This window comes from Cervus elaphus, chromosome 3, assembly GCF_910594005.1.
Source record: "Cervus elaphus chromosome 3, mCerEla1.1, whole genome shotgun sequence".
NCBI classification, from domain to species: domain Eukaryota; kingdom Metazoa; phylum Chordata; class Mammalia; order Artiodactyla; family Cervidae; genus Cervus; species Cervus elaphus.
Genome location: NC_057817.1, coordinates 11,421,294 through 11,445,533, shown reverse-complemented (window position 1 = coordinate 11,445,533; position 24,240 = coordinate 11,421,294). Strand labels below are relative to the sequence as shown.

The following is a 24,240-nucleotide window of genomic DNA, read 5'->3' as shown; positions in this document are numbered from 1 at the left end:
TGTTCCATGTCTGGTTCTAACTGCTGCTTCTTGACCTGCATACAGATTTCTCAGGAGGCAGGTAAGGTGGCCTGGTATTCCCATCTCTTGAAGAATTTTCTACAGTTTGTTGTGATCCACACAGTCAAAGGCTTTAATGTAGTCAATGAAGCACAAGTAGATGGCTTTTCTGGAATTCTCTTGCTTTTTCTATGATCCATGGATGTTGGAAATTTGATCTCTGGTTCCTCTGCCTTCTCTAAATCCAGCTTGAACATATGGAAGTTTTCAGTTCATATAATGTTGAAGCCTGGCTTGGAGAATTTTGAGCATTACTTTGCTAGCATGTAAGATGAGTGCAATTGTTCGGTAGTTTGAATATTCTTTGGCATTGCCTTTCTTTGGGATTGGAATGAAGACTGACCCTTTCTAGTCCTGTGGTCACTGCTGAGTTTTCCAAATTTGCTGGCATATTGAGTGTAGCACTTTCACAGCATCATCTTTTAGGATTTGAAATAGCTCAGCTGGAATTCCATCACCTCCACTGTGTTTGTTCATAGTGATGCTTCCTAAGACCCACTTGACTTCATGTTCCAGGATGTCTGGCTCTAGGTGATTGATCACACCGTCATTGTTATCTGAGTCATTAAGATCTTTTTTGTATAGTTCTTCTGTGTATTCTTGCCACCTCTTCTTAATCTCTTCTGCTTCTGTTAGGCCCATACCGTTTCTGTCCTTTATTGAGCCCATCTTTGCCTGAAATGTTCCCTTGGTATCTCTCATTTTCTTGAAGAGATGTGTAGTCTTTATGATTCTATTGTTTTTCACCTGTTTCTCTGTATTGCTGTGTTTGGAAGGCTTTCTTGTCTCTCCTTGCTATCCTTTGGAACTCTGCATTCAGTTGGATATATCTTTTCTCCTTTGGCTTTCACTTCTCTTCTCTTCTCAGCTATTTGTAAGGCCTCCTCAGACAGCCATTGTGCCTTTTTGCATTTCTTTTTCTTAGGGATGGTTTTGATCACCACCTCCTGTATAATGTTACAAACCTCCGTCCAATAGTTCTTCAGGCACTTTGTCTATCAGATCTAATCCCTTGAATCTTTGTCACTTCCACGGTATAATCATAAGTGATTTGATTTAGGTTATACCTGAATGGTCTAGTGGTTTTCCCTACTTTCTTCAATTTAAGTCTGAATTTGGCAATAAGGAGTTCATGATCTGAGCCACAGTCAGCTCCCAGTCTTACTTTTGCTGACTATATAGAGCTTCTCCATCTTTGGCTGCAAAGAATAACATCGATCTGATTTTGGTATTGACCATCTGGTGATGTCCGTGTATACAGTAGTCTCTTGTGTTGTTGGAAGAGGGCATTTGCTATGACCAGTGAGTTCTGTTAGCAAAACTGTGTTAGCCTTTGCGCTGCTTCGTTTTTTCCATCACGGCCAAACTTGCCTGTTACTGCAGGTATCCCTTGACTTCCTACTTTTGCATTCCAGTCCTCAGTAATGTCCAGCTCTTTTCAACCCCATTGACCATAGCCCGCCAGGCTTCTCTGTCCATGGAATTCTCCAGGCAAGAATACCAGAGTGGGTAGCCATTTCTTTCTCCAGGGGATCTTCCCAACCCAGGGAATCAAGCCCAGGTCTCCTGCATTGAAGGCAGATTCTTTACAGACTGAGCCACACCATCACTATTAGCAAGGTTGTCATAATTGCTTATTTGACCTTTACCTCATGGTTTTCAATTTATTTGTGTATACTTTATAATATACATAATTGCCCAACCTACATTTAAAAATATATATGTATTTTTATGTGTGTATGTATTTGTTGCTCTTTGCCACCCCACAGACTGTAGTCTCCCAGGCTCCTCTGTCCATGGGATTTCCCAGGAAAGAATAGTGGAGTGGGTTGCCATATCCTTCTTTGGGATATCTTCCCCACCCAGGGATCAAACCTAGGTCTCCTGCATTGTAACAGATTCTTTACCATCTGAGCCACCAGGGAAGCCCAGGAATTGAATGCTGAAACTTTTCTCCTGACAAGGTTGTACATTTTAAAAAGTTTGGTTGTCTCTGATCTAGAGTCACATCTTCTCTAGAACATTAATGTTCCATGATATGGTGTTACATGTTTTGGGGTCAAAGGATTCAAGGATACCATAGTCACAGAAGTTTGGGAAATGTTCACAAGGGCTCTGTATTTATAAATGTCAGTGCACATTACCATAGAGGCTCTAAGAAATTTTCTCAAACTCATTTTAGTAAAGAGCCTGTTTTCTCCCACCTCTAATGGTTGTAAAGCCACTTATGTTTTCTAGTTGGTACCCTAGAAAATACCATTATAGAAGATCTGCATATTTACTGTGAGAAAAATCTGTGTAGTATAAAAATATCAATCCAAAGACATGAGAAGAACATCTTAGTATAATTAGACAGATTGGGGTTTGAATTTTGGCTCTGACACTTATAACCATTGAATATCACTTAAATTCTTGGAACATCTGCTTCCCTATTTGTAAAGAAGAGCCAGTTATACCTAGCCTATTGATTAGTTTCACTGGACCTGCTTTACAAATAAAGAATTAAATGAGATAATACATGTAAATGATCTAGTACAGTACCTGGAACCTACTAAACACTCAGTAGAGGGGTCTCAGTTTCATTACCATTATACTATGTGATTTCTTTTATGACAGAAATCTAGATTTTAAAAATACCTTTGCTTCCAAACCAAAACAACCAAACAAAGACTCTCAGATAGTTGATAATATCCTGTAACAAACATTATTAGTATTAATATACAAAAGGGGTAAATATGGACAAGTGAAATACATAGACCAACCTAATAGTTAATATTTTAAACTTTTCCCAATTACAACTTCTAGCATGTTTATGAAAGAAATTAATTTGATTCATTTTCTGTGCTTCCCAAGTACTAAAGACAAATCTCTTTTCTACACACCTATCAGCACAGACAAGTTAGGACGAGTCGTCAGCAATGGTGCTGAAGGGTGACTGGGACATGTGGATCAGTTCTCCTATAATCTCCATCAGCTGCCAGCCCCAAGCCCTTGCCCCCACCCCAGAGGTTTATAACATAAGAAAAGAGTGTCTACTTTGTAGCCATAGTCCATGTCTGACCAGATTGGTGCCACTAAGGTCCTCCCAGGAAAAATTCTAGAGCTGACACTGCTTGCAGTTTTAGATTATCTTACCAGGTTTTGTACCATACACATTCTTTCGCTTCTCAGTTCAGCTACTAATCCATATATATCCACAAAATCATGATCATTTATATGTTGTGTTAAGTGGTCCAGAGCAATAAAAACTCCAGTTCTTCCAACTCCAGCACTGTAGGAAGAGTGAAATTACATGCAAATTATTCAGCAAAAAGGTTGTTCATGTGGATGGTGATGAAGAAGATAAACTATGGTAGCAATAAATTACATATAGTTTCTTTCTTATTTGGAAGTGGATTTTCTTTGGAGTTTCTTTGCACTTATATTGTTCCCAAGACTGTTGAGAAGGAGCAAGGTGATTATCTTTAACACGCTATCAAAAATTGGAGTTTTTTTAAACCAATTGACACCCATGGTGGAGTCAAGTCAATGTATGGCAAAACCAATACAATGTTGTAAAGTAAAATAAATAAATAAATAAACCAGTTGAACTTTTCCTCTTCTTTCATAATGTTTTAAGAGGTGTAGTTGGAGAAGTACAGGAAATATTTTTAAAAATCACTGAAAAGTCTTAACACCAGAAACTTTGAATATATTTTTGGTTACCAGTAGGGATGCTAAACATGGAAAATGTCAACTGTTTAGCCCAGATAGCACTTCTTCTACATCGTATTGATAAATAGACTCTCGTGTGTTCTTTTTACTTTCCCTAGAATTTCCTTTTCCTTCCATAGATAATGACATTGGAAAGCTATTTCCTTTTAAGAATTTAGTTTAATACTGAAGGTCAGTATGTGCTCCATATAAACTGTTAATTGATAAACCTGACAAGATTTATTCAGAAATTCCAATTAGAAAGACAAGACTCCTATGTACTTAAATGGTTAATATAGGAAGAAAATCTGAAAAAAAGGCATTTGAAAGGTCACCTCATCTTACAAATGTCACTTTGAAAAGTACAGAACAATACAGAAACGACTTCTGAAGGTAAAGAATAGTTGAATGTTGACAGTGCCTATGAGTCAACCTAAGAAATAGCATTACAACATAACTCTGAACATGATAACATATATTATGCCCCAGCAGAGTAATTTAGTCATTACATTGTTAGTATACTTAGAGTGTCAGACACTGCCCTAGGCATCTGGGGTGCAGGAGTGAACCACACAAAGTCTCCAATACTTACAGAGCTTAGATTCTAGAGGAGGAAGGATGAGAGTCCACACAAAAAAGAAACACGCGTAAGGTATGCCCAGTGGTGATAAGTGCTATGTGTGTGTGCGCTCAGTCATGTCCGACTTTGCAGCTCCGTGGCCTGTAGCCTGCCAGGCTCCTCTGGCCATGAAACTTTCCAAGCAAGAATACTGGGATGGGCTGCTGCTGCTGCTGCTAAGTCACATCAGTCGTGACCAAGTCTGTGTGACCCCATAGACGGCAGCCCAACAGGCTCCTCTGTCCCTGGGACTCTCCAGGCAAGAGCTGGAGTGGGTTGCCATTTCCTTCTCCAATGCGTGAAAGTGAAGTTGCTCAGTCATGTCCGACTCTTACCAACCCCATGGACTGTAGCCTACCAGGCTCCTCCATCCATGGGACTCTCCAGGCAAGAATACTGGAGTGGGTTGCCGTTGCCTACTCCGACTGGAATGGGTTGCCATTGCATAATCCAGGGGATATTCCCAACCCAGGGATCGAACCTGCATCTCTTGCATCTCCTGCATTGGCAGGCAGATTCTTAACCACTTGCATCACCTGGGATGCCCAATAAGTGCTATGGTGAAAGAGAAAAATAAAGGAGATAAAAGGTGATAGGGTAGGACAGGGTCATCAGAGACAGATTCTCTGACACTGAAACTTGAGTAGGGTTAGAAGTGCACCATGTTGGTACACGGGAGAGGAGGATACGGCCAGAAGGTGAGGGAAGAGAACAGATTTGACTGGGAGGGTGTTCTGCATGTTCAAAGAAAAGCAAGGAGACTGGGGGGGGGGGGGGGCGCGGCACGCGCGAGTGTGTGGAGAGGTGATGGGGGGCATGGATCAGAGTATTTGCTATTGGATTGGATGTAGAATGTGAGAGGAAGTGGAGAGTCAAGGATGAGTCTAGGGTTTCTGGGCAGAGCAGGATGGACTGCTGTTGACCAAGATGGGATGAGAAGGAGTGAGTTTGGAGATGGGCCCAAGCATTCTATTTTGGACACATTACATTTTCAGAATATTGTGGTCATTTTATTAATAGGTTGTCATGTTGAACTGGAAGCTAAATGTATAGGTCAAAAGCTAAAGTGAGAAGTTGGGGTTGGCTGTGATCATTTAGGAGAAAGTTTTAAAATGATACTTAAAGATTATTAATGTAAGCATACTTTTTTCTGCTTTTTTATCTAAGTCACAAAGGATGAGGCTACTCTTTTTGAGTCTAGAAGAGAGAAGGTACTTTACTTTTCTAGTGAATTTTTAAATCCATGATTATAATCCAGTGGCAGTGTATGTGTAAAATAGGGAGACATTGCAGGCAGCTTATTATCCACTTTAATCATCAATAATGCCAGTTGAAAATCAAACACTGACTTTAAAAGCAAAATGTACCAGTCTGTTAAAATTTTTGTGTGTATGGAGAGTATATGGAGTTGGGAGGGTAAGAATGAGGTTTTTACTTTTAATTTTATATGTTTTTAAATGTGAAAAAGATATCTCATAATGAGGACACTTGTATGTATTACTCTTACAATTTAAAAAATCTAAAATATTCCTGGAAAATGTAGATGTATTTAAATTATGTGTTGAGTTTCTTCATCTAAATAAAAATTTAAAAACTGGATGGATTAATATTTTATTAAATATTAACTACATTAATTATAATATATACATATCCCCATTAGAATAATTATCCATCAATTGATTTTGGAGTTATTATAATTAATAATTACTTTGTTAATGTGGTTAAAAATCATTACTTAAATGTTTATTGTAACAAAAGATACATGACAAAATTTACCATTTTAACTGTATTTAAATGCACAGTTTAGTGGGATTAAGCACATTCACAGTCTTATGCAACTATCACCAATATCTGTTTCTAGACTATTTCCATAATCCCAAAAAGAATCTCTATACCCATTAAACAGTAACTCTCCATTTCTCTTAAGTCCCTGGAAACCACAATTCCACTTTATGTCTCTATGTTTTTACCCCCTTTTTAGGTACCTCATTTAAGTAGAATCATTAAACAGGATTATCACCCACTTTTTCTCTAATTTACAAACTACAACTGTTGAAGAGACTCATGCTGAGATTAATTTAGATGCAACGTGTTAGAAAGCATAAATTATATCAGTATGTCCAGAACTCTGAATTCTAAACAGTTGTGAGCTTTATTTTTGAGGGGGAGTATTGGTGTTTCAGTGGTATAAAATACCAATGAAAATAAAAGTGAAAACCTTTATTTATTCTATTTATCATGTTTAAAGAGCTAGGTCGAAGAAAGATATTTGAATAGTTTGCAAAAATTTAGAATCATGCTTGGGTTGGTCACTTAATTTGATCTTTATTTTAAAGTTCATTTTCTTTAAATCTTTGTAACTCAAATCTCGGAAGTTGTTTTAACAAAAAAGTTTAAGTTAATATAGTAGACTAATCTCAATTGAAATAATGAAGGATCAAGAGTTTATTCATAAAACTCAAAAGATTCTACACACCCACACTCATTTACATCAGTAGTGGGCTACAATTTTTTATACATTTTAAGGATTTTGAGAGGTATAATCCAGTAAAGATTTCATAAAAATTCTTGTATGAGGATATATATATTTTGTCTTCCTTTTAGCCACAGTCATTACTCATTTTATCTCTGCCATCTAACCTTTTATAAAACTACATCTTGATTTGTTATAGCCAGTAAAATAACTGAAAACTAAAAGCTTTTATCTCTGTCGTCTAACCTTTTATAAAACTACATCTTGATTTGTTACAACCAGTAAAATAACTGAAAACTAAAAGCTGGATTGAATCTACATTAATATTCTACTAGAAAATCAATAGTGTCATGATAACATAAAGGTCACATTGAGTTTAAATCCTGTTTCGAGTATTTCACAAAAGGTTCTGAAAACCTTTCTTACCTGCAGTGGACAATCATGGGTGTGGTATCATGTGCCCTGCTTGCTCGAACCAGCTTCACAAAGTGAAGTAGAGGGGCGCTGTTCTCAGGAACCCCATGCTCAGGCCAAGCAGTAAAGTTGCACTGTCGAATGGTCATGCAATCCCCATGCTAGACAGAATGACGTATTAAAGACACATGATAAAGTTACTTAAGCATCACAGCGAAGTCTGAATGTAGCTGACTCCCCAGGTTTTCAAGGTGATCTTTTAAAATGACAGTTTACAAAACAAAGAAACTGTGGTCTCTTGATTTCCTATAAGAGAAGTCTTCTGCTGCTGCTGCACTACAGAAAATTGCCTTTCAGTATGAATGCAAACAATGAGCATGATTGTTGCACATCTTGCAAACAGATGATTATGTAGGGTATTTACATTCAACGTAGTGTAACATTTTGTAACACCAGAATAGTGGGTTTTGAACAGTTTTGACCTAACAACTTAAATAAACATGCTCACAAATTATTCAAAACACTAGTATTGAGTATCTGATAATGTCAGAGAGTATAAAGATCCTTATATCATTTTCTGTGTGTATAGATATTTATATAATAAAGGCGGGATCTCTATGTTATTGATTCTGTATTAGTTCTGGATTAAATAGAAAATCCAACGATTAAGATATAGATAGAGACCTGTGATTTCAGAAATTCCTGTTTTAAATAAAATTTTACAGTTTCTTCATAAAATAAGATAAACCTAGTGATCCAGTTGTTTCCTCCTGTTTCCTTCCTTGTTTACCTAAGAATTTGATATTAACTAGTTAATGTAAACTTCAAGTAATTTGGAATTAAACATCATGACATAGATATTGAAGGCAAATGCCGACTCAAAACTTCTATTTTGAAGATAATAGAAAAGCATTACTGAATATACAGAAATATGTCTAGAAATTAATTTTACTTTAGACATTTAGAGCATTCATATTTTTTATTATGTTTGACTTCCCCCTTCCTTTTTTTTTTTTTTTACCCTTTCAATTTTCAGATCTCTGATGGTCCAGTCTATTTGAACATCCTCCATTAGTTTTGTAATCACTATATCTCCAAAGACAGTAACTGGTTTGTTGTCCTCTGGCCAATATTGGTGACATCTGATCTGTAGTCAAGAGAAAATTCACCAGTTATAAGAACCATTATATATATATATATATATATATATATAAATATATATAAAAATATTTATATATATAGTTCAAAGTTATTCCTACTAAGGTATAACTGCCTTATACATGCCCAAGTCATTGATATGTCAGAGTATTAGCTAAAATTGTCACACATGTGCTAAGTCACTTCAGTCGTGTCTGACTTTGCAGCCCTATGGACTGTAGCCCACCAGGCTCCTCTGTCCAAGGGATTCTCCAGGCGAGAATACTGGAGTGGGTTGCCATGCCCTCCTCCAGGGGATCTTCCTGATCCAGGGATTGGACTCCTGCATCTCCTGCTTTAGGAGGCATGTTCTTTACCACTAGCACTACCTGGGAAGCCCAACATCACACATAAATTAACACAAATGTAAAATAAAGGTTTTGTGAAAAGCTTTTCAAATAACTTACCCGCCCTTTTTCAAAACACTGTGTTAGCATTACTAATGTTTTTGCTCTGGTTTCCCACACCATTCTCCAAAAGTCCCCAACTGTTCCTGGTAATGGACCTTGAGTAGCAATAAATTCATTTGGACATAAGTAGCCCTAGAATGATATAATTGCAACATTGCATCAATATTTACATGTATACATAATACTTTTTAGTTTTTGAGACATATGAAAACATACTAGTTGTAAGATAACCTAATATTCTAAAATACTGTATATTTTTGAATGCTGAAAGGTACTCAAATTTCCAACATTAATTTTAACCTCATAATGTAATATACAACTAGCTGTTCTTAAAGTTTATTTCTAACTTTGAATAAAAGAGTAAGGATGAATAATAATAATACCACTTTGTGGCAGACAATATGTTAAACATCTTTCAATTAATCTATTTCTTATAAAAACCTTATGAATTAGTACTGTTATTATCCTCATTTTACAGATGAAGATGGAAGCTAAGAAATGTGAATTTGCTCAAGGTCTCACAGTAAGATAGTCTGGATCCAGAGCCAGCTGTCTTACCCACTCCACTAGCTATTGTTATAAATTTAAAGACTGTGCAGATGTTTTCATATATCCCTGCAAGAAATTATCTACATAAATGATGGCATTAGTAATTACTCTCCAGAGCTTAAAACCAAGAGTAATGTGGAGATAATAATAAGATTCACTTAACTATTGAAGGACCTGAGATTTGTCTCAACCCTGTTACGACAGCTCTTGTACGTTTTATCAAGTTGTTCTAAACTTGGTCTATTCACCTGGAATGTAAGCATGCCATGTGAGTAGCATCTATGGATTTTTCTTAAAGTTTACGTATAAATTTTTAAAAAGGAATGGAATTACATCTATTTCAAACATCAAAATATTTTGAGGAATGAGGTTTAAGGGTGAATTTTATTTTTAAATTGAATTGTCTCAGTAGCCAGAGAATAGAGTATTACACAGAATAGTATACATCTTAAAGTTCAAGTGGTCCTAAAATCTAATCCAACCAGTTTATTTTACTTTGAAGAATGGTGAGCCACTTTAGGTGATTTTCCCCAAATCACAGTGCTAGTCAATGACGGTTTCTGGAACAAAACCTTCAGTCTCTTAAAAACAAACAAAAATTATGTGCTGAAGCATTTCTGTTTCCAGTCTCAGTTGAAATACTTGAGTATGTAATTAATTCTATTGTAAAGGTTTTTTTTTTTTTTTTTTTTTTTTTAGGTTAAATAGTACTATACAATCAATGTAGGATGTTAGGAAATTTCAGAAATATATATTAAAAGATGTGGAGTTCATCTGTAATCTCACTATCCAGAATGAAGACCATTAATATTTTAATTTCTTTACAGCCTTTAAAATGCACATTCCTCCATTCAAATAATATTTATGAGTGCTTACTGTGTGCCAGGCACTATTCTAGGAACTGAGGATTCATCACCGACTAAAATTCCTACCCTGATTTGTCTTGTTTTCTAGTTAAGGGAAAGAGACATTAAATCTGTTAACAGGTCTATTAAATGAGCAATTTACATAGCTTTTTTAAAGTGACAAATGGTATGAGAGAGAATTTCAGAAAACAGGGTGTTCAGAAAAGGCTCATTGGTGAAATCTGAGGAAAGACTTAAGCAGAAAGAGGTAAGCCCTTCAAGATTTGGAGAAAGAGTGTTCCAGGTCGAAAGTCAAGTGTAACAGCATTAAAGGAGAGATGTGTCTGGAGTTGTAGGAACTGCAAGTGGGGACAGTGATAGAAGGTGACATTGGAGAGAACGAGAGAGGGAGGGCAGCAGTGCTTTAGGCCCTGGAGCAGGTAATTAGAAGAGTTTGGTTTTTGCTCTGGATGATATAGAAAGCCATTGAAAGATTCTGAACATACATAGAGTGTGTTTAATAGTTTCACTCTAGTTACTATACAATAAGCTGATAGTGGTATAAAAAGGGAAAGGAAGGAGAGTAGTTAGAATATTCCAGCAATCCAACCCAGGAATGCAGTCTGGGTGATAGGAATGGGCATTGTGGTAAGTAATAAAATCTGGTGTATTCTGAAGACAGAGCCAAGAGAATTTGCTTATGGATTGGGTACTGGGTATAAGAAAGATAGGAGTCAGTAACAATTCCAAATAAAGATGGGGGAAAAAAAATCTTCAGTATGAGCATACTTTAAAAAATTTGTTTAATTGAAGTATAGTTGATTTATGATGTTGTGTTTCTGGTGTAAAGCAAAGTGATTCAGTTATACATATATAATACATATTCTTTTTCCTAGTCTTTTCTGTTACAGTTTATTGCAGTTTATGGAAAATCCCTCCCTGTGCTTATGCAGTAGAGTTTGTTATTTGTTAATATAGTACATTGTATCTGCCAGTCTCAAAGCTCTAATTTATCCCTCCCCACCCACTTTCCCCTTGCCGCTAAGTCACTTCAGTCGTGTCCGACTCTATGTGACCCCATAGACGGCAGCCCACCGGGCTCCACCGTCCCTGGGATTCTCCAGGCAAGAACAATGGAGTGAGTTGCCATTTCCTTCTCCATAGGTAACCATAAATTTGTTTTCTATGTCTGTGGGTCTATTTCTGTTTGGTAAATAAGTTCACTTGCATATATTTTAGGTTACACATGTAAGTAATATCACATGGTACTTCTCTTTCCGTTTCTGACAAATTTTACTTAGTGTGACAATCTCTAGGCCCATCCATGTAGCTGCAGATATCATTATTTCATTCTTTTTTACGGCCAACATTCTGTGTGGACTTATATTCACACACATATATACCATCTATGTGATATATAAATACACACTCATCACATCTCCTTTATCTATTCCTCTATCAGTGGACAGATTGGTTGCTTCCATGTCTTGGCTATCGTCAATAGTGCTGCTATGAACACTGGGGTGCATTTATCCTTTCAAATTCGAGTTTTCTCCAGATACATGCTCAGGAGTGGGATTTCTGGATCATATGGTAACTCTAATTTTAGTGTCTTAAGGAGGCTCCATACTGTTTTCCACACTGGCTGTACTAATTTACATTTCCACCAACAGTGTAGGTAGGTAGGTTCCCTTTTCCCCACACCTAGCATAAGCAGGTTTAAAAGGAAAATCAAGAATTCACAATGGACATATTAAACTTGAAATCCCATTTGGATATTCAAGTGGGAATGTCATCAAGGCAATTGGGTATATGAGTTTGGAGTTCACAAAGAAGTCCAAACTAGAGACATAATTTTAAAGTAGTCAGCAAATAGATCTTACTTAAAATCACAAGAATGGTTGAGATCATCAAGGAAATGAGTTTGAAAAGAAGCAGCAAATTGAAGGAATGGGCTCTAGATAATTTCAGTGTTTGGTAGTCAAGGAGGTAAGAGAGAACCAAAGAGGCTGAGATGAAAGAGTCAAAGGCGTAGATGGAAAATCAAGAGAACGTTGTCCTAGAAGCCGAATGAAGAAAGTGTCTTAAGGGTGAGGACAATTAAGGGTAATTTATCAGTTTATAAAATATTTCTCCTAGTCATCTGCATTTCCCTGTTTCAGGGATCAACATCCTTTGGTACTATAATCTTCTATTAGCGTAGACCAAATCTGATGTTTCTGATATGATTATGGCTCATTTGCATCATAGCCTTTAATCTTCAGTCTAACTATGGTAAAAGCTATCCTCAAACTGAAGTAATTTCAGGCATCTTAGGTTGACAGGGGAGATAATTTAGGTTAGCGGGTCGGAGTCTTCCTCTTGTCCCATTACATAATATTCTTGTTCGCTCTCTTGAAAACATTTCTAAACTCACTTGTACAACTATTGGCTATTTACAAGGATGCAGTATGTATTTTCCTCTCTACCTCTCTCCCACAGTCCATCCTTAATCAAAAATTTCCAGCTTCTCGTTGAGTCCTAGCTTTAGGAGTATAATTCCCAAGAACAGCCAAGGCCAGAGAGGTAAACATACAGTAATCTAATTACAGATCCTGGCCTGGTGTTTCCTCGCCTCAAAGCACATACTTCAGACCACCTACTAGTATTCCCTTTTCCCTTCTTCAGATTTCACTTTTCCCCCTCATCTAAACACTACCTATTTTGCTTTCTTCTCTCGCTCTATAGTTCTCCTCCCTTTTCCTTTAGCATCCAAAGAAATAGGAATCTAGAGTCCATTTGTAGATGGCCTCTATTTTTGGCTCCCGGATCAAGTGTTCATGAACTTTCACACAGAGGTTCCATGGAGGAAAACTGGGGAGTGGGGAGAAACTGAGGTGTCCTTCATTCTGAGAAGTCTTTACTGTTTGTGAAGTGAAGACTGCCTAAACTTGGGGATGGAAAAGTGAGAGGCCACTACAGTCCTATGAGTTCATTTCCATCTTCTCCTGACATCCCAGACAAAGGAGATTGCCCTGAAAGTAAAAGCAATAAATATACTGCCCACTTTGATACTGAAACTTGGCTTAATGTCCAGTGCTTTCCATCTGCACCTGCTTACTATGCAGCTCCGTAAGGATGATACATATCATTACATCTGGGTCATAGCGACTTTGTTGTAAGGTTTATTATATGGCAACATCACTTGACCACAGAAGAAAGTTTATATTCTATATATATTCAGACTTGGTTTATTGTTCATTCTACATTATCTTCTTCTTATGATTGTCTCCTGAAAACTTATAATGTTTAGAGGGAACACTGGGAGTTCATTAATATTCCTTTGTTTATGTAATCTGTGTGGTTCAGTTATACCTCCTAAAACTGTCTGGTTGCCTTCCTAATCATGTTCATATCCTATACTGTCATCCCATAGCTAGTTGAACCTTTTAGGCTATGAGGTATTCATTTGTGTCTACTTAATTGGTAGATAAGACTCAGTGTATAATTGTCATTTTGGAGTAATTACTAACCAAAGTAAAATTTTGAATGAATGAATTCTTTTCCCTCTTAACAGAGGCTTGTGGGGAGGGGGACACAGGACAGGTTATGTTTGATGTTGGGGAAAGGATGGAGCAATACATAAGCAGAGCCCCAGTGGGACCAAATGAAATGGCAGGCCTACGCGAGAAGATGATGGATAAGAAAAAAAAATTTTTTAAATGGGAGTATGGGCAGTAAAGGAAGGCTTCAGGTATCTGTACAATCATAATGAGAACCACGGTTAGCCTTGCTACCTATTAGATTTGAAGTCCGTGGTGAAGATTTAAGGGTACACATCTTGTTTTTAAAAAACTGTATGTGCTTGATTCGGCAGCACATACATTGTAAGCGAGTACATACACTAAACTTGGAGAGATACAGAGAAGATTAGCATGGGCGCTGCACAGGATTGACAGGCAAATTCATGAAGTGCTCTGTATTTATATTTGATCAAATTATGTATACAGTTCTTTCTAGAAGAGGTGGCTTATTAATAGGGATGAAGATTGCTATATTACAGTTGTAAGAATAGCGTTAGTTATTTTAGGTTTTCTTTTTCATAATATCAAAGATTCAGCCATCAGTGGGGTATTTTAGAATCTCAGGGACATCAGGATGGAGGATCAGTCATCAGTTTTTTTTTTTTTTTTTCTTTTTAACAATAAAACGTCTTCAGAGTTTTTGCCTCAATGTCTTGTCCAGGCCTGCCGTCTCATTTGGTCCCACTGGGGCTCTGCTTATGTACTGTTCCATCCTTTCCTTTCCCACCTAGAGAAGAGTTCATCTTCTTAATTCAAACTAGTTAAATATTATGGGTGAGACAAGTCACTGACTTGCCTATTACCTTTTAGAAAAGTTGGCATTTTGTTAAAATACTGTACTTATTATTAATCTGAATTTGCATTGACTATGTTTAGTGTATTTATACATGGTGAACGCAGTTTCTGAAATTAAGCTTTTTCCTTGCAGTTTTCTAAAAACAAACCCCGACTGTATACTGGAGTAGCTCAGAGAGAGAATCATCTGCCTTAGGGAGGAAGTAGGCGAGTCAGTGCCAAGAGAGGCTGATCTCTAATTATCAGTCATTTTTCAGAAAGATTTTTTAAGTGACTGGATTAAATAATCACAGGAGCAATTCCTCCCCTGAGATTTCATGGCTGTGTCAACCCAAGTGGAGGTCTTGGGTGCGTATAAGGTTTCTGTGTACCTAAGATAGTGGTGAGCACTGAGCGATCAAGAGTCATGGAGAAAGGCCTCCTTGGAAAACTCTGGTTATGTTCCATTTTCGATCCTGTGTGGCAAGAATTTATTGTCTGTGATGTGCAGCATAGTATATTAAGCCTATCACAGGTCACCCCACATTGGATCACTTAAGATATGTTTATTGAGTGGCTGCAAAAGAGTACACGTTCTCTAAGTAGCGGAGGGTGGAAAGAACATGGCATCACGGTTCCCTTGAAGGACTGAAAATCTGGAAGGGAAGACGAGCACAGTGGGTTTTCATATTATATGGACATGACTATCCATTTGACTAATTTTCTTTGAAAAATTGGCTGACCTCATTGTATACAGAGGATCTTCTGACATACACCAGAAATAGTGGAAAGTCCAAGGGATATGTAGTTTGAAGTTGTACATCTGCTGCTTATTAGTGAAATGATTGTTGGGTAAATTGCAATCTCTATTTGGAGCTTCCACTTCCTCATGTATAAAACATGGTGTACCTAATGTTGTAAGGAACTGGTACATTAAATCTAGAGAGGTTGCAATGAATTTCTTGTTTTCAATAGCTGGAAGAGTAACATTGTATTTATGTTTTATTAAAAAAATATAAAATAGCAACTTACAGAAACATAGCTGGCATTAATATAATCTGATCCTGGAATACTAGCATCAGCTATCAGCTTCACTCTGTTATTGTTATCTAGAAGGAAAGATAAGATATTAATACTAATTTACTATTTAAATTACCATACTTTTTTCTATAAAATACAAAGAAGTTGGTGATATAACATTCGAGAATTACAGATGGCTATAAAATTTTAAAGTAGAAGTTCCCTCTCATCCATATTTCCATGACCTAAAGACAATGACTGTTAATATGTTCTCATATTTATTTCCAGGATTTTCTATACATAGTCATATAAAATTAACCACAAATGGGGTGCTAGTCCCTCTATTCTGCAAAAGAAAATTATTTAGCCATATCTTTCCATATTCGTGCAAATAACAATATCTATTGGGTTGGCCATAAAGTTTGCTCAAATTTTTCCATAACATGTTATGGAAAAGCCTGAACAAATACCTTTACCAACCTAATAGTTCATTATTGTAAAAGGCCATATGGTATTTCATTGTATGAATATAACATGCTTATTTAGCTCTTCAGGATGATTGAAAATCATATCATTTTGTTATTATAAAATGCTGAATAAATAACTGAAATTTTGCATTTATGGTGGAGTCTATTTGTAGAATGCATTACCAGCAGTAAAATTCCCAAATCATATCGTGCTTCTCAAATTTTGAAAGACTGATGAACTGTTCTCAAATTATATCAGTTCACTCTGAACAAAAGTGTTTGAACAGTTTGAACAATTGTTTCTTCTCACTTTCACTGCCATGAAATACTGTTAAACATTTTAATTTATGACCTTCTGAGAGATACCAGTTGATTTATCTTAGTGTTTATTTTGATTGCCTTAACTATGAGTGAAGTTGAGCTTCTTTGCTTGTGTATTGGCCATTTTAAACATCTTTTCTATAATTGCCTTTTCATATTATACTATTTTTTATTTTAAAAAATATTTTATACTAAAAATGTTACATGTATTGAAAGTTTTTTGGTTTGTCATTTGTCTTTGACTCACTCAATTTATCTGTTAGCTATCTTGCCATACATAAAATTTATATATATTGTAATCAAAGTTCTCATTTTTCACTGTGGCTTTCTGCGTGATACATACAAAAGTCTTTGTCACACCAATATTCTTATCTTCACAGATTCATTCATAGTGTCTTCCAGAGCTTTAATAGGTTTTATTGCTTTTGTTTTAAATATTTTGATTTTTGATCTATTGGGCTTCTTTTATTTGGAGACAGAATGAGGGAAAGTCTATGTTTTGTTGTTTGTTGCCATTTAGGACAATAAATAGTGCATCCTTACCCGCTTATTCAAAATACCACTTTATCATACACTAGTTTTCTCTGTGTTTAGGTCTATTTCTGGAGCTCTTTCTTTAAATTGGATGCCTATTCTTTCTTTCACACCAAACTTTGAATTACTGTTATTTCAGACTGTTTTACAGTCTAGCAAAATTAGATAACCCTTTACCCATTATTCTTCTTCAAAGAAAAGCATCAAAAATTATTTTTCCCTGAGAATTTTTGCCAAATTGGTATTACAGTTGAAATGTCCAGTGCTAATTTTCACTGGACAAGGAAATGATACAAAGTCATCTATCACTAAATTCTTTTGAAGTTTTAAAGCGAATCTTCCTGGGAAGGCACTGAGTAGGGAGCAAAAATGGGTAAGTGGGTTTGAGTGGGAGCTCCAGATGGTGTCTCTCTGCCATTTATGGCCTGGGGTGGATTGTTTCACTTCTCTGCTTGTTACCTCAGCTATAACATACAGGTATAATATTTATTTTGTAGAATCCTCTGAGGAAAACATATGAAAGCTTACAAAACGTATAGCTCTGTATGGAACACAGAACATTCTCAAGTTCTTAAAATTAAGCACATGTTCTATGTTAAATGACTTTGCTGTATCATTAAGTATAATGACCCAACCAATGTGTTTGAATCTAACGAAGGGGGATCATTCCAGCAGATTACGTGAACCATTTCTGTCCCAAAGATTTTGAATTTGGCATGACGTGCCAATTTTAATGACGTCGTGGCCAGTCATGTAACTAAGAAAGGGAAGCCAGCAGGTTTCTATTCACTCAATATCTGAGTGAACTATCCGAGTCAACTGAACTGAGTCAACAGCAAGCTAAACTTTTCTTCATGGTGTTGGAACACTTCTCAAGGTCATAGTGTACTGTCAAACAGAGATTTGGAAATCTCTTCTGCACACATTTGCTGCTAATTCTAGTATCTTAAAGCCCTGTAAGCTAATATGTTCTAAAATGCACTGTGATATTTGAAATCCTTCTTTCTACATTACCCAGGGGAAACAATGAATCTCACTTAGCTGGCTCACGCTAAAATTCAGACTCTACTAAAATGAATTCATTCTCTATGGGAGGAAAAAACATTTCTTCAGCTTTATGGCTTCTCTGAAAACACAATAGGAGAATATATTAGTTTAAATATTGCGTCTTCTGTGTATATGTGTGTGATGGTGGGAGAGGCTGGGAGCATGTGGGTCTGTTTGTCCGTATGAGCAGTGTGGGTTTACAGCTTGTCTTCCAACCCAGATTAGGGAAGTTGGTTTGTTATCTCCAGACCATAGACCCTAAGGGCCTGTAACTAAATTTTAGTCACCCAGAAACTTAGAGGCTTTTAAAAATAAGCAATTTACTGATTACTAACAATCGTAAGAACTAATATTGATTGAGAGCTTCCTGTGTTCTATATTGGGCAAAGTGATTTACATGATTATTTTATCTAATCCTCAAAGCTATGCGGTTGACATTACTAACTAATGTCCAATAACTAAAGTAGTTGTTAGGTAAACAGAAATGTAACCCAGGAAGTTTGATTAGAGCCCACATTTTTAGTCATTTTACTATACAGCAGGTAGTATGTACTAGTTGAATTAATAAATTCTTAATAAAATTATTGAAAAGTATAAAATTATGCTTAATAAAATTATTTCTTATAGAACCTCCAGTTCTTTAAGAGGACAGTTAAGGAAAAACTTTACCCCAAAACCCATTAAAGGATATTGGATGTGGCTGTAGTATATTATTTGAAAAATTACTAAGTTTTCTGTACTGAAATGAAGAAAAAACAGAAAACAATTGGATATTATCCATTTGACTGTAGCAAAGGTGGAAAAAAAGTATGCAATGCTCATGATATTCCCAAACATCCTTGATTTACAGTTATTTATTGTCTTACGCATCACTAGTTATTTTTGTCTTAGCCTCAATATTGGGATTGTCTTACTCCTCAGTTCTCCTTATTTTAAGGAAGTTTATTTAGTTATATTCTTCTTATGCTGTAAGTGCAAGCAAGCTAGCACTGTATGACTTTAATGGCCATTATGTGAACCCAGAAATGCACTGAAATCTTAATAACAAAAGATCAAAATGTAACATATAAAAAATCTCACATATCAAATTTTTATATATTTAAAGTCAGGTATGCTTCAATCTTTGGAAATAAGCTAGATATGTTTAATTTACTTATATATAATGATATACAGTGATATACATTACTTCAGCCACATACATTATTATAAATCATAGTAAATATTCCATAGTAACTGTCCTTCAATCAGACTGTAGTATTTATTTTCACAGAATATCATTAAGCATGAAGCAGAGAATCTGAAGGAAATTTAGATATGGATGACTATAAAAACCTGAGACTTTCCATATCTCTTAAACTTAGGATGTATCCCACCCAGGTTAACTCTCTGAAAGGAAAAACAAAAGGACTTATTAAGAAATGTCATGCCAGAGGAATTTAGAGATGTAATACTAACATTCCTTATTTCCTACAAAGATGCCTTATTTGTCAACTTACTCTTAAAGTCATTTACCTATGATTTGTTTTGTTCCGGGAAGGATTTTAGGTGATTAAAGCTATTTGTATTTTCATCCTTTTCTAATTCTTGGGAATTAACAGATTCCATTAGGTTACTGACTTCTAGATCATGTTTCCCTAAATTTGTTTACTTCATGCCTCAGTTATCCTCTAGTTCTAGAATAACACAATATGGCCCTTTTTTGGGTGGGGGGGTGCTATTCATATCCTTATGATTTTACCTTCTGTGATTACATATTTATCAAAGTCTGTGTCTTTCTAGACAGAAGAGTTCAATTTTTATATGTATGGAATTTCCCCCAATACAGTTTTGAAAAGGCATAGAACATAGAAAAATATATATACACTAACTCTAAAATTAGGAATATTTTACAGCTCTAGACTTTGAAACAATATTGACATTTCAGAACTTAACATATCACTTTTTAATTTCATGATGTAAAAATGTATTGAATCAGAATATACTTAGTAGGATAATATGTTGAAAAATACAGCAAACACAGCCATCATTTAGAGAGGATTGCCATGTTTTATCTTTCACATTACTGCTAATTCTTACATCAATAATATGGTTTCTTTTTTCCACGTCAGTATACACATTCATTTTAATGACATTTAAGGACATAATAACAGTGTAGCATATACCATGGTTTCTTACTGATTGAAAAATGTTGACTGTGGTAAAGCACAAGCCTGCCTCCCTTGCAAAAACCAACCCTGGTGATCACACATTACTCTGATCTTCCACAAATATTTTGCAATGCACTTTTTTATATTCCTTTACAAAGCACCATGCTCTTAAGGAAAGTAATGCGCACAGTTACATGTGAACTTTCTCTTTTCATTTGAGAACTAGGTCTATAGGAAGATATTAGAGAGATTTGTTCCTGGGGTTAAATTACAAAGCTCAGAAAGTACTAGGGCTAGTTTCTTACACCTGCATGAATAGACCTTGTGTGAACAAGCTGAAACTCATGTACATTAACTTTAGTCAATATTAACAAAGCCAAAGAGATACAATTTATAAGTTGCTGCTAATAAAATGCATTATTCTAATTCAATTAATGTGTAATACATATTTAAGAAGAATGCTAAAGTGCATTTTGCACTCATCTGAAAAGCTGTCAGTATCTAAAACCAGAAATAGTATGACACATACATGGTTTTATGTTGGGAAAGCGGTTTTTTGCTCTGTTCCAAGGCAGATCAGCGTCAGTTGAAGAAAGATCCTGAAGAAATTTTGGTAATTCCTGTGGATTGAAGTCATTGCAAAGTTTAGATTTATTTCAGAGGTCAACACGAAGTTCCACTTGGTAAAAGACTATTCTAAGTCCTTTTATTTTTAAAACGAAAACACTTCTCATAACTGCAGAAGCAGGGTCAAGTTAACAGTAAAGAACTTACATGAATTTACGCTGAAAATATCCTGAATAGCACTGGTCCTTTGGGCTCCCGCTTTCTCTGGCATAGTCTCTTTGTCCTCTGTGAAGCTCTGAGGTGTGGCAACCATGCTAGCAAGTCCCTTTCATACTTTACTGATGGTTTCATCAAATAGTCCCTGTGTATTATTTAATATTTCAACATCTACTTAGTAGGGGAAGGGAACTGGTGATTTATTTTTTGTTTTTTCTCCTTGGGCAGTGTGATTTCATGCCTATTAATTGGTACAACATTGGTCAGTTTGAGAAGATGCCAAAGGTCAATTCCTGTTCTCAGTGGGCATTGTTAAGTCCATAGCAGAATGCAGAGGTGGGATTAAGAAATATCAGACACTGAGGGAGTGTCGGAGATCTGCTACTGATATTTTGGTGGAAAATCATGATATCCATTGATCATTTAAAAAAGCTGTGCAAGAAAATAGGTTATTTTATCAAGCTGATGATTTACATTTATGAAATTTATAGTTTTCCATATCAGAAATGTCTCAATTTACCAGATTCCCTTAAAAGTGCTAAAACTGTGGGGTTTGCCATTTTTCAGCATTATTAAAAATTAATTTATTAATTGGATAATTTTCCCTTCTCCCTTATTTTTCCTCTGAGAATTCTGGGCAGTCTTTTGCATGTATGTATGTGTCAGGTAGGAGGGACAAGGTTAAACATCTGAATTCTGGTCTTCTGGCATCAGAGGCTTCAAAAAAATTTTAACCAAATGAGGAATCCTGAAACAGCTTCCTTGTGTCAGGTTTTGGGAGTATCTATCAGCATATTTATATGAGACAAACAGAGGGGAAAAGAAAGGTGAATTGGAATCACCTTCTATTCTGTGTTTACAGAAGTTTCCATTTATAGATTGAAATGACTCTGGCCTTGATAATCAATACTCAGTTACCAGGCCGATTGTTTGTTAGTAATATTACACTCAGTGGCCTTCTTATCAGGGCACATGGGGCCTCAACCAGCCCTCCTAGATACTTAGCGCTTTTCCTACTGTTTCTGCTTCTTAGTGGATCACAGCTGAGTGAGATGGTTTTGCATCCTTATGCTTTCTCATTCTTCTTTCTCTCTAGAATACCTTTCTCTCTTTCTCTCTCATTGGACTTCTGCTCTGTCCTAAAGTTCATCTGGCCGGTCTCTTTTTAGTAACGTCTTTTCTGATTGCTCTCCAGACAGAGTTGAGCTCACTTCTTCCTGTGTATCTCTATCATGACACTGTATTTGTGATTTCTTAGACATGCCTGCAGTTCTTATCATAAATAGTAACTTCGTTACGGTAGAAATCATCATTATAATAACAAATGCTTATTGTGCCAGCCACGTTACACATCATTCAATCAGTTTAGTATTCACAACTCAGTAAGATAGATACAGATGGAGGACACTGAAGAACAGAGTTTCAGTAATTTGCCCAAGGTCACTTAGCTATAAAATGCTGAATTGACATATATCAATGCCTAGTGCAAGTAAGAGCTTATTGATATTTAAAGTGTAAGTGAATATGACCTGAGTACAAGGTTTATCAAATATATGCATCAAAGATGCATGTTTATTAAAACAGTTTTGCTTTAAAAATTGACACAGCAGCAGAATTAAAAGCAATCTAAAAAAGCCACATCCTTACATATTTATATGTATTTACTTAGTATATACACACAACATATATATATATATATAAAACCCAAGTACTTAAAACCATGATCTCCCAAATAGTTAAACTAGAAACCTTCTCAGTATATGTGAAAATGTTATTGCTAATAAAACTTTTCAGATAACTCAGTCATGTATAATGGAACTATACTCGCTATATTCTAATGAAACTACCCTTTGCTTCCTGAAAAATTGAAAGTTCTTGCTGAATAAATGCTAAGAAGAGTTTTATGGTACCAATGATTTTGTTAAGTCCAGATGAATATTTAAGAAGCATAACCAAAAAGCTGTAGGAAATACCATTAATCTTCTCACATTTTTGTTATTATTCCCTGAGAGACTGAAATATTACAATCCTGAATTATCCAAGCCAATTGTTTGAGTCTTTGTTCACACACTAAAATGTTCATGAAAAAACAGATATTTGGTAACATTTAGAAATCTGTTTTTATTTTTCTAATATAAAATAAGTCAGGAAAGGGGCTCACAAATTTTAAGATAGCTTATAGATCTAATACATGTATTATGTTTTTAATGTAATTTTAATTTTGTAGATATATAAAATGCTAAAAGCAATAAAATTAATCTTCTAATTTTCAAATAGTCTTAAAGTGACAAGTTCTTAGCTTCATATATTCTCTTTAATGTGATAGAGCACTTATCCCATGATAACTTAAAAATAAGCCTGTAAAGCACAGGTGTTATTTATCTATTTTTAACAGTTCTAAAAAACATTGTGTTTTTTATAATTTCTGGAAACATCAAATTCTGTTCTCAGGTTCATCTATACCACTAACACAAACTAAGCAGGCAAATATGAAATAAAATTATTTAGTTTCTAAATCTAAAAGTTAGTGAAATATATGGTACCACCCAAACCTTGCACACACACAAAAACCAATGCATCCAGCATTCTAGCATTGCTTCTATATCTGGGTGATGAGCAGAGAGAACAAACGGGGCCAGGTTGCCCTTGCTGGGTGAAGTCTGAGGAACAGCACCTTTTCCCGACACAGTAGGTGAATAATTCTGTTCAGGTTGCACCAGAGGCTGCTAGTGTAATGTTACTATCCAAACAATCAACCTGGTAATTGGGTATTGATTATCACGGCCAGAGTCCTTCATGGCCTTGCAAGCTTAAACTGGACATGAAATGTGACACATGAAACGACTGGAGGTCTGGCAATGTTGTGACAACTGCTAGTAACATACCGAAAATTCTTCTTGAAACTTTAGGTTGTTGTTTGTGCAAAGCTCTTCAACATGTTGCAGGAAGGATTTCTTGCTTATCGGCCTCCAAGCAAAGAAAGGTATAAAATGGAGTTATGTTAGGTTCATTTCTTTTCCTTTAGTGTGGACACTGCCTTTATAGTTGACCAGTTAGAGGACAGGACATTTCAAAACCACACAGCCCTTTAAAGTCACTCTGTCATATTTATAAAATTAGCTTTCCCCCTTTGAGTTCACTTTCTCTGTATTTCATGGTACAGAAATCCTTCAAATTTTAAGTGACTTTAAATGAATGATTGCACATTTTAATGAAGAAAGTTTTTCAAGTAAATGTAAGGGCATAAAGTTATCATTGAATCCTAATGCATATAATACCTCTTTGTCATACAGAGAACATTTTATACATTACAAGGTTTTAGAA

General features: G+C 35.7%; 1 protein-coding gene and 1 pseudogene across 1 annotated transcript in view; one reads left to right on the top strand and one right to left on the bottom strand.

The window, feature by feature from the left end:
* PTPRQ (protein tyrosine phosphatase receptor type Q) overlaps positions 1-24,240 on the bottom strand; it is a 301,145-nt gene that overhangs the window by 6,530 nt on the left and 270,375 nt on the right. Inside the window, exons 56-62 of the mRNA XM_043880358.1 lie at positions 23,802-23,883; positions 20,663-20,753; positions 15,630-15,706; positions 8,864-8,998; positions 8,281-8,406; positions 7,272-7,420; positions 3,196-3,331 (exon numbers count right to left, since the gene is read on the bottom strand). Coding sequence (XP_043736293.1) covers positions 3,196-3,331; positions 7,272-7,420; positions 8,281-8,406; positions 8,864-8,998; positions 15,630-15,706; positions 20,663-20,753; positions 23,802-23,883 — 796 coding nt within the window. The remainder of the gene's footprint in view (positions 1-3,195; positions 3,332-7,271; positions 7,421-8,280; positions 8,407-8,863; positions 8,999-15,629; positions 15,707-20,662; positions 20,754-23,801; positions 23,884-24,240) is intronic.
* LOC122686205 lies at positions 14,127-14,226 on the top strand (annotated as a pseudogene).